At 39.1% G+C, this 12,251-nt stretch overlaps 1 protein-coding gene across 2 annotated transcripts in view; it reads right to left on the bottom strand.

The window, feature by feature from the left end:
* Positions 1 to 12,251, bottom strand: part of CNTNAP5 (contactin associated protein family member 5) — a 1,091,618-nt gene that overhangs the window by 22,472 nt on the left and 1,056,895 nt on the right. For both annotated transcript variants that reach the window (XM_075529285.1, XM_075529286.1), the window contains exon 21: positions 12,028 to 12,115. In XM_075529285.1, coding sequence (XP_075385400.1) covers positions 12,028 to 12,115 — 88 coding nt within the window. The remainder of the gene's footprint in view (positions 1 to 12,027; positions 12,116 to 12,251) is intronic.

The following is a 12,251-nucleotide window of genomic DNA, read 5'->3' as shown; positions in this document are numbered from 1 at the left end:
TTTTGATCCATTGTGCTGTTCACTCCAAGTTAGTAAACATGGGCCCAGGTCAAATGAGAATTATATCATTTCCTTCTTCTAGTGGTTGTCCAAAGCAGCAACTCTTTTGCTTGTCACTTGTCCTCTGCATCCTAATCTCGCTTACCTTTGCTACCCACTGAGAATTTCTCAAACCTGCTCACCACAAGCTCTACTTGCTTATTTCCAGCCTAATTGCTCTCTAGTGGCCAGGTTGACGTCTGTTCCTGCCCAAGTATTAGAATCTCATGGCAACTCTATAGAACAGAGTAGACCATTCCCTTTGGGTTTCCAAAGTTGTCGATCTTGATGGGAGCAGAAAACCTTGTCTTTGTCCTGGATAGTTTTGGACTGTAGTCAGCAGTCCAATGCAGAATCCATGACCCCATGACCTGCACCTAAATCTCTCTCCTCTCCCATCCTGCTTGCTTCCTACACAGGAGACATAGCAACAGCAGCCCCAATCATGGGAACGCCCTTCCAAAGCTCTCCTTTAACTACACAATGACTTCTGTAGATCCCCTGGAATATCATCCCAACCGATTATCCCTGTTTTCTTTGGCACTCTCTACTTTGCGTGGGCAAGGCACTCTGAAGATAGTCCGTGTCCTGTTCCCAACACATTACCTTAGTGTTCTTTCTTTCTTGTTTAGTTCATACCAATCCTCCTTCAAAGAATATACTCTAGCTATTGAGACCAACCATTTTATTCAAATTCATGGTCAGGGGTTACTTTTCTCATTGGACTAATATGGATCATTGCTTCCCTCTTATTGCCCCTAAGCACACTTGAGCTATATGGCATGTGTAAAGATTACTCAAAATTATTCATGCAATGTTTGGTCTACATAGATATGGGCTTTTTCACCTTGGGAGTGAGGTTTTCTTTGTAATACCTCTTTAATATTTTACAGTTGTACTTAATACCTTGTCTTGTACATAACAGATGCCCATAGGTATCCATTGAGTATATTGTGAAAATTTCTAGGGAGTGATTTCTCTAATTCAAAACATTTATGCCTCATTTACCTATTAATAGAGGCATGCCCTTAGCAACGTTTATATTCTGTGTAAGGATTTTGAAAAAAGAAATAAAATAAATGGAAAACAAATTGAAAAGACATAGATATGCCTTTGGGCTGATTAGGGCCGACTGAAGTTCTTTCAAATCAAACATTTCCTAATGTCCTCTAAATGAAAGCAGAGGGTGCAGCCTCTTCACAACCAGAGGTAAAGGACTTTATACTATCGGTTACAGGAGGGTTTTCCTGACACTGATGACTAACAACAATCCTGGTGGAAAAGAAAAAAAATCCTGGAATTGAGATTATATCTCTTCTAGAAGCAAACATCCTATAATCATTCCTCATGGAAATAAGCTTTATGGTAGTGTTATATTTATATCTATACCTATACCTACATCTACATCTACATGTATATCTATAGCTATATCTGTATCTATAAATATTTACAACCCACTGCCACTGAATTGATGCTGGTTCATGGTGACTCTATATAGGTTTTCTAGGGTTGTAAATTTTTATAGGAGCAATTAGCTTCATGATTCCCCCCTAGAGAAGCTCAGTGTGGTTTTGAACTACCACCCAAGCAGCACAATGTTTACTGTACAGCACCACCAAGGATATATATATATATATATATATATATATATATATATATATATATATATATATATATATATATATATATATATATATATCGATATAGATAGAGAACACACTGCTCACATTTTGATTCACACACATAGCAACCCCATAGGACAGGGTAGAATTGTCCCTGTGGGTCTCCAAGGTTATAAAACTTTCATCGGGGCAGGAAACATGGTGCTTTTCCTATCTTATGGCTGGTGGTTTTGAACTGCTGACCTTGGGATTAGCAGTCTAACACGCAACCCACTATGCCAGCAGGTTCCTATGTCTGTTTATACAATGTTGATTTTTTTATTAACATTTTTGAAAATATACACAACAATATACACTAATTTGATAGATTCTATGTGTACAACTCAGTGACATTGATTATATTCTATTAATCGTGTGACTTTTCTCACCCTCCCAACCTGCTATAACAAATACCTAATTTATTATCATTAGCAGCATCCTTCGAGAATAACATCCTCGTAGACTAAACGATTTCAATTAGCAGGGCTGTCAGTTGGAAACTACTAGCAGCTCCATGGGAGAAAGACTGGGCTTTCTACTCCCATAAACAGTTAATCTCAGAAACCCACAGGAGGCTCACTATAAGTCAGTATTGATTCAATGACAGTGAGTCTGGCGTTTGGAGACTAAATGACTAACCAAACGGGCACACAATCCTCCTTATGTTACACTGTCTTCATCTGGCGATGACCATGTAAATAAAGAAAATATCTAGATTTTTAATATGCGTTCATACCACTTGTCCCACTTGTTCCTTCAGATCTCAAATAATTTGGAATTTCTAGTCTCACCAACCCTGGGAGACATGCCTGAAAGGCTGCTACAGGGAGTTCCTTATTTTTAGCTCTATTCTTCCTTACTTTATTACCTTGTCAACACTGACATTTACAACATTGGCCCAGATTCATTTGCCCAGATTTCCCAGTTAAAGGGCAACCAAATCAATAGCAGTGCTATTGACAAGGAAAAGGGCTATCAATCAAAGAAAATCAATAGACAGCATGGTGGCATAATCTTATTCATAATAGCGGCTCTTTTCAAGTACCACTAGATCCCAGTACTCTATATATCATACCTGCCTAAGAAATCAATAAAGCATATATTCTTACCGAAGAGAAACTGAGGCTCAGTGAGGTAGTTTGTAGTGGTACTGCAGATTCGTGATATATAGTGGGTTTGAGGAGTTCTTGGGTGGCACAAATAGTTGATTGTTGAACTATTAACTAAAAATTCGGCAGTTTGAATGCACCAGTGGCATCTCATAAAGAAACCCTGACGATCTGCCTCAACACTATCAATGATATTGAAGACACTATGCCCAGTTCTAATCTACCTTCTAGGAATCTGAAAGTTGGAGAACCAAAGAAGAATCAATGCATTTGAATTATGCTCCCGGCAAAGAATATTTAAAGGAATGTGGACTGCTAAAAGAGCAAACAAATCTATAGTGGAAGACTTATAGACAGAATGCTCATTAGAAGCAAGGATGGGGAGCCTTTATCTCCTGTGTTTCGGCCTTGTTATCAGGAGAAACCGATCCCTGGAAAAGGACTGCATGCTTGGTAAAGTAGAAACACAGAAATGGATTGACACAGTGATTGAAACAGTGACCTTAAACATAACCACAGTTGTGAGGGTGGTGCCGGAGCACAGGGTACAGCGGGTTGCTATGAGTTGGAACCAACTCGACGACATCTAACAATGACCGGTCACAGGAGCCATCCAGTAGGAACAGTTGTTAAGGTTCTTAGATGCCAAACAAAATGTCAGTGTTTCAAACCCCCAGACACTAATGGAGAAAGATGTGGCTCTGCTTCCATAAAAATGCAATGAAGAATGCAATAAAAGAATTCCCGATGGTGCACTGTTACTCTGTCCTATAGGATCATTATATAATAGACCGTATTCTCAATTATATATGTTTAATATTGAGTTGATCCATCAGATCCTCCAGAGCCATACCCACTCCCAAACCAACCCACTGCTATCAAGTAGATTTGGATTCACAGCGACCCAGTGTAGGTTTTGCAAATCTTTACAGGAGCAGATAGCCACAACTACCCTCTCCCTTAGAATGGCTGGTGGTTTTATACCAAACACTACCTGCTTATGGGTCCAGTGATTACTCTACAGTGCCATCAGGGCGATAGATGTGTGTGCAATCTTCACAAGACAATTAGTGCATTGTAATAAACCAATCATTGTAACAGGCTGGGAGTGCCACTTGACACAAATTGGCTCGTAGAAACTCCCCTTTATTGAGTGTATACTAAATACTAAGTACTTTTGTATACTTTTTCATTACACTCTTATAGAGCTTTATACAGGAAGTGTCAACATTATAACTATTAGAGGGCCCAGACGGATTGTATTACTCCACCAGTGTCACACCATAGTTAATGGCAGGAAAGAGATTCAAGCCTAGGTAACACTGTGTTTAAAAAGCTGAGCACTTGGCACAATGTGATTTCACACCCCAGTTTATTATTGACTCCTACAGTTTAGAATTGGTGCAATGTGTAGCATGTCAAAAAGAGGGGAAATTCAGTGTCAAATTATTTTGTTTCTAGAGGTGGCAACCAAAACTCAAGTGGGACATAATCCTTAGAAAAATACTTACCATGAAAAAGATCATAGTATTCAATGACACTATGATATTGGTGAATATTACACAGTAATCTGGTAGTTCAAAATTGAGGGACTAGGTTCAAAACAGAACTCCTGCTGTGGAAATAATCAGAAATTTCTTCATCTTAACAGAACAAAAGCATATGCAGATGTCAGCAGATAGCCTTCTATTTTCCAGATTAGCTGGGATTAATATAGATTGAGTAGGAAGCTTGACAATATCTGTTTGACTTTTATGGGTTAAGTGACTGCCTAAAATTGGGTTAAGTGTCTGTCCAAGCAGAAGAAGAATACATTTGTAAGGTGTGAGCTTTGACCAATCAAGCTGGCTAGTAGGCAGGGAATTAATAAAATCTGGTTGCATAGACAAGTAAGTTTGTCATCATGTCCTGATGAAAATTCAATTTTAATGTATACTTAGAATCAATCCAGACCCTACAGTTCAAAAACAATATTGAAATTCCTTTCCACTTAAACTGCCAATGAGTTCTACATTTTAAAACATTAGTCATCTCTAAATATGCAGAAGTGTAAGATATCACCCATAAGGAATAAAAAGGAAACAAAAAGGCACACTTTCTTCTATTGATTTAAAAATGTTTTCATTCAGAAATTTTTTTTGATTGGTCATGCTCTTGTCCAAGACAAGGTTAGAGAGAATTTAGAGGAATATAGTTGTATTTTAATCTGAGAACTACATCTCTGTATTTTCTGAGTTAAGAAATTTTCACTGAACACATAATCCTGCACAAATGTGTGATTTCCCAAAATAGGATTTTTAATGTTAATTTTCTTGAAGTCTCTGATAAAATAAGTCAACCAATTTCACTTAAAATTCAAAGACTAAAAGCGATTGAGGAAGATGGTGACTAGTTAAGAATCACTCGTCCGGAGCTCCTGCTACCAGACCAGAAAATTGGGAGGTAAGGTGAAGGAAACAGGGAGTAGGAATCCTGAAATTAGAATTAGGGTACTAGATTCTGTTCTGAACCCCTATTTTTTGCGATGTCCACTTACAAAGCAAACCAAGAATGCTCTAAATCTCTCTAGGTTCAGAGAACAGGGCTCTTGGGCTCCAGCTGAAAAGCTCCTCCCACTCTTGCTGTGAGTAGTGATTTCTCCAGGTTGACACCCTAAAGGGGACATAATCCCAGACATGAGGAGGACCCTATGCCAGAGCTCTCCATGCTATCAGCTGCCTTGAGCTCATAGCCTGGGGAATGGGGGTGGGGGGGAGAAGAAAAAGCAGAAATTTACCTGACAAAGAAAGAAATTTTCAGAATGCTGCTTGGAGTCACACAGGATATGAGGGAAGCAATGCAGAAAAAGGATGAAATGATAGAGGAGATAAAGGCAATGCACAAAAGGGAAATACAAGACTTAAGGTATTAAATAACACAATCCAGTGGAAAATTGACAAAATTTGCCAACAGACTTGAGGAGACAGAGAATCATACCAGTGACCTAGAGGATAAACCAAGCAGACCTCAGCAAACAGGAAAAGCATCCAAGTAAGACAATCAGAGAAGCTGAAAAATTGAGAGCCATGTCTGATGCTATGAATAGGAACAATATTAGAATAATTGGACTACCAGAACAAGTCACAACAAAGAAGCCAACAGTGAAAATTGCAAGGGAATTCTTAGAAGAAAATTTCCCCAGCTTAATAAATGAAAATAAGGCAATCATTTGGGAGATTGAAAGAACACCAACCAGAATGAATCCCAAGATGTCACCAAGACACATAATAGTCAAATTATCCAACTCTGAGGAAAAGGAGAATATCATAAAAGCAGCTAGGAATAATCAAATAGTCACATATAGAGGTACCCTGATAAGAGTATGTTCAGACCTATCAGCAGAAATGAAGAAGAGGAGGGAATGGAGTAACATATTCCAAAAATTGAAGGAAAACAATGCAAACTCAAGAATACTATTCCTGGCCATCTGTTAAGATACTATTCCCAGCCATCTATTAAGATAGATGGAGAAGTAAGACTCTTCCTAGACAAGGAAAAACTCAAAGAATACATAGAAAGAAACCCAGTCCCACAAAAGATCCTTGCCAATCCAGTACGGGCAGAAGATCAAAATTCACTGATGGCAAATTAGAGACCATCACAAAGAACAACTCCACCCATAGGTGGAAAAAGGGAAAACAGCCCCCAGGATAGCAGTGGCTCAATAGTGGAAAGAAGGCAAACATAAACCACACACACAACACAAGCAGATAAGATAGGTTGGTAGGAAAATACCCAACACAAAACGTACAAGATGACATTACAGAGTCCACAGATGTATTTAATGACACTGAATATCAATGGCCTGAACTCAGGCATTAAAAGGCAGAGGCTAGCAGAATGGCTCAGAAAATATAACCCAACGATCTGCTGCCTACAGGAGACACATCTCAAACTTGCAGTCAAAAACAGGTTGAGAATTAAATCTTGGAGAAAAACATACCCAGCAAAGGGCAATTAAAAAAAAATCAGGGTAGTGATCATAATATCTGACAAAATTGATCTCAAGATACAGGCAGGCCATAACAAGAGACAAGGAGGGACACTATATAATGTTCAAGGGAACAGTAGACCAACGAAATTTGTAAATCAAACACTACAAAAGATGAAAAAAAATCTCAGGCTCAACAATTATAGTAGGTGACTTTAATACACCACTCTCTAAAAAAGACAGGACACCAGGAAAGAAACTGAACAAGGAAGCTACAGATCTGAACAGCACAATTGGACAACTTGAGTTAATAGATATTTTCAGATGCAAGTTATTCACATTCTTTACAAGCTCACAAGGCACATATTCAAAAATAGACCACATGCTGGGACACAAGTCAAACAAGTAAATTCAAGCACATAGAGGCTATACAGACATTTCTTTTCGATCACTGTGCCATAAGGCTGGAAATTTACAGGAGGACAGTGCAGAAAACAAGGGCAAACAATAGGAAGATGAACAATTCTCTACTTCAAAAGAGTCGGTATTGACCCAGATCTGAAATGAAATCAGGAATTTTCTAGAAACCAATGAGAATGACAAGAAAAGATACCAAAACCTTTGGGATAGAGCAAAGACGTTTATCAGAGGAAGACTGATAGCAATAATGCGCAAATGAAAAAAGAAGAAACTAGTTGGATGATATGCTGGTACAAAACTTACACCAATTAAAGGAGAGCCAACAGAACAATCCTACTAATAGCAAGAGGATAGAAATAATAAAAATCAGAGCTGAGATACAGGAGGGGAAAACAAGAAAATTGTGGAAAAAATTAATGTCGCTAAAAGTTGATTCTTTGAAAGAATTAACAGAATTGATAGATCGCTGGCAAACCTAACCCGAGGAAAGGAAGGAACAAATGACAATTGCAAGGATGAGGGACGAAATGGGTCATCACATTGGACCCTAATGAAATCAAAAGGATAATTACACAGAACTATGAAGGCCTATAATATTCTAACGAATTCAACAACTTCAAAGACATGGACAAACATTTGGAAACACAATCCTACCCTAGACTATCCCAGATGGATGTCAAGAACCTCAGCCGACCCATAGCAATGGAAGAAATAGATAACCTTATTAAGGGATTACCAGCAAGACCGTTACCTCACTCCATGCACAAGAATAAACTCAAAGTAGATCACAGACCTTGAGATAAAACCCCAAACAATTAGAGCCAGTAATGAGGGAATTGAGACCAACCTGAGAACCTTAGCATAGGGAATACATTGGCTATCTGATATAGGGAAGGATACAAATACAGAAGAGACACAAATAGACAAGTGGGTTATACTGAAGATAACATAAAAAGAATTCAGCAAGAGAGTAATAAGACAGCCAACTGACTGGGAAAACACCTTTAGCAATGACATCAGGAAAAAGGCCTTTTTACTAAAATCTACAATACTTTACAAGCTTACAATAAGAAAAAATTAACTGCTCACAGAGGAGGTGGGCAAAGGACCTGAACAGAAGTTTCACAGAGTCTGAAATCCGAATGGCCAATAAACATATGAGAAAATGTTTCCAATCATTAGCCAAAGAGAAATGCAAATTAAAACAACTATGAGGTACCACCTGACACCCTCAAAGGTAGCCCAATTCAAAAAATTAGAAAGCAACAAGTGCTGGAGGGGCTGTGGGGAGACAGGAACTCTCATCCACTGCTGGTGGGCCTGTAGGTATGTACAGCCACTATGGAAATCAATTTGGCGATTTCTCAAACAGATGGAAATTAAGTTACCATACGACACAGCAATCCCCCTACTGGGCATATACCCAGAAGAGGCAAGAAACAAACCATGGCCAGACATCTGTGCTCCAATATTCATCATGGCATAGTTCACAATTGTAATAAGTTGGAAACAACCCAAATTTCCATCAACAGACGAATGGATTAAAAAACTGTGGTACATATATACAATGGAGTACTATGCATCACTAAAAAGCAGGGGAACAGGAAAAAAGCTACTGTATACAAACATTCCAGGGGATAGAAATGTGTAGGGGGGAAAAGGTATATCTCCACAGGGAAAGAGGGACCAGACGTAAATCCAGTGTTCGGGATGTGAATGCAGCATATTAGTAAGGAGATGGGAGTCAGTGGAGGGGTTTGAGGGCCTGGCTCCAACCCAAGTTACGTGGCCAACTGCCTCTCCCCCCAGAAGATTTTACTTTAGAGGACAGCACTGAAGCTACAGCTCGGTGAGAGGGACGTGTCTGATCAGAGCACATAGGAACAAATGAAGGGGAAGGAGTCCAGAGTGGAGCACATCCTGACCCACCAAGCCTGGAGGACAATATCCCCTCTCAGAATAGCAAATGCACAGAGGGGACCATATGGCTGATCCCACTATCACACAACGTCCCTCGCTGACCCATGGCCCTACTGGGGACAACACTGAGACTCAGTGTCGGGAATGGCCTGGTCTGACCCCACCACACCGAGGAAAACCACTAAGGGCATGTGGCAGAGCAACGTGGGAAGCAGAGCAGGGAGCTCCCAAGGGAGTGCAAAGGACAGACTCTGGGGCCAGATCATGGCACCCACTGGAATTGACTGGAGGACACGCCTAGAGGCCAAAAAACAGACCTAGCTCTATTTACAAGTTTTTCTTTTTAAAATTTTTTCTTTTTTATATTAATTAATTAATCATTGGTTTTCTTTGTTGTTGTTGTTGTGTTCTCTTTGGTTGCTTTGTCTTGCTATGCCTTGTTTTTTGTGTGCATATTATTATCGCTGCAGGTCTATCTAGATAAGATAGGCTGGATGAACAGTATGGAGGAATTATGGGAGAGGGGAAGGTGGGGGAAAGGAGGTGGAGTTGACTACTCCGGGGACAAGGGAACAATAAGTGATCCAAAATTAGTAGCAAGGAGGGTGTGAGAGGTCTGGTAGGGATTCAGCAAGAGCAATGTAATTGAGAGAAATTACTGAAACCCAAATGAAGGCTAAGCAGGATAGTGGGACAAGAGGAAAGTAAAAGGAAATAAAGGAGAGAATTAGGAGGCAAAGGGCATATATAGAGTTCTAATTACAGGCATGTACACATGTAAATATATTTTTATAGGATGATGGGGAAATATATCTGTGTGCATACATTTATAGGGTTATTTTTAAGGCTGCAGATAGACAATGGACCTCTGGGGTCTTAAAGGCTTGCAGGTAAACACTCAGCCATCCAGCTGAGAAACAACCAAGCCCACATGGAAGAAGCACACCAGCCTGTGGGTTCATGAGGTGTAGAAGGGACTAGGTTTCAGGCATCAAAGAACAAAAATCATATCATTGTAAATGAGGGAGAGCACAGAGTGGAGACCCAAAGTCCACCTGTAGGTAACAGAACACCCCTTTACAGAAGGGTCGCAGGGAGGAGACAGACCACTCAGGGTGCAGGGTAGCAACAATGAATCATACAACTTTTCTCTAATTCTTAATGTTCCCCCCCCACTAATATGATCCCAATTTTACCTTACAAATCTGGCTAGACCAGAGGATGTACACTGGTACAGAGAGGAACCAGAAAAACAGGGAATCCAAGACAGATGACTCCTTCAGGTGAGAGTGGCAATACCGGAGGGTGGAAGTAAGGTGGGGTAGAAAGGGGAACTGATTATAAGGATCTACATATAACCTCCTCTCTGGGGATGGACAACAGAAAAGTAGGTGGAGGGAGAGGTCACACAGTGTAAGACAAAACAAAATAATAATAATTATAAATTATCCAGCTTTCATGAGGGAGGGGGAAGGGTAAAGGGGGGAGGGAGGGGAAAATAGGAGCTGATACCAAGGGCTTAAGCATAGAGCAAATATTTTGAGAATGATGAGGGCAACGAATGTACATATGTGATTGACACAATTGATATATGTATGGTGATAAGAGTTGTATGAGCTCCCAATAAAATGATTTTAAAAAGATTCAAAGACTGTAAAAGACGTAAACCACCATTACAATATACTTAAAATCTTTAAAAATTGTTGGCAAATTAAAAATGAAACCAAAGATTTAAACAGTCCAATCAATAATACCTTACACAAGCCTCTTTAAACCAGGATTAATTTCCATTAAGTCCATTCCAATCATAATGACCCTATTTATATCTAAGTAAAGTTGTGTACCAGGAAAGTTTTCAAAGGCTCATGTTCTAGAAGTAAATTGCAAAACCGTTATCTTAAGGCCATTCTACGTTGCCTCAAGCCTCCATCTTCGGGTTGCAAATTGAGCATGGCAATAATTTGCACCACCCTGGTACCACTACCTTCTATATGGTACATATGAGAATAAGTTTTAAAAAATTGCCCCAAATCATAGAAATTTTATTAAACTAAAATTCAAAGTATCAATCTATTGCTACTTAACATCTATTTTTATAACATCTATTTCTTACCCTTCTTTAAATAATTCTTTGATTTATTCTATGTCAAAACGATAGTTTCAACATCTTCCATGGATCAAATATTGCTTCTTGGAAATATTCTTTTAATTTGGGGAGAAAATGGAGTCTGAAGGGGCATAATCAAAGCTCTAGGTCAGATATGGTAACTATGTCAGTGAAATTTTCAAAGGACAGCCCCTGCTGGACTCAAAGAATGAGCAGGTGAATTGTAGTATTGGAAAATAATCAAAGAATGATTAGGTGAATTGCAGTAATGGAAAATAATTTCTTGGAGCAAGTTTTCTAGCCTTTAAAAATCACAAATATAGTTTTCAATTTTATTCAAACTTCTTCCCACTAAGCTCCTATGCAGTTTTCTGTGCCTTGAAAGCCTTGGTGCCTTGGAAGCTACTGTTTGATTGGACCTTTCGTTATTGTTTTTAAGGCAATCTAAGAAGACTGAAACATATACATTACTAAAAGAACTTGTCTGTAGCATCTAAAGATCCTAGAGACATATTTAAATATGTTTTGTTTGCAAGCAAACAATGGATGTATAAACAGGATCCCTACTACCAATACTTTTTGGTCCTCATGTAAATATAGTACCCAACCCTACCCACCCAATCCCCACCCCCCACCCCAGCCCCTCAGACCTACTTTACCAAATCTTGACGATAAATTTGGGTTCCCAATATTAGACATTATGGCAAGATGCTATAATGAATAAACAAAACTGTAGTGAAAATCACCTATGTATTTATTTATTAAGAACTCACTGGAGAGCTAGGAAGCAAACCAACGAACCTGTGACTCGTCCCAGAGTTAGTGACCTGAAAGCTCTGAAAACAACATCTGGGGAGAAGTTATAATTTAACTGGAGTTGCTGATCCACCTGCAAAAAAAAAGAAAACAAAATCAAGGCTGCATCAGCAGAGGTCGATGTGTGAAGGACATAGAATACATCCCACTAGAAACTGTTGAAAATACCAAAAATTAGACATATGGTGAGATTAAACATTTCTGAATAA

The sequence above is a fragment of the Tenrec ecaudatus genome, chromosome 13 (genome assembly GCF_050624435.1).
Source record: "Tenrec ecaudatus isolate mTenEca1 chromosome 13, mTenEca1.hap1, whole genome shotgun sequence".
NCBI classification, from domain to species: domain Eukaryota; kingdom Metazoa; phylum Chordata; class Mammalia; order Afrosoricida; family Tenrecidae; genus Tenrec; species Tenrec ecaudatus.
This window is presented reverse-complemented; position numbering and strand designations above follow the sequence as displayed.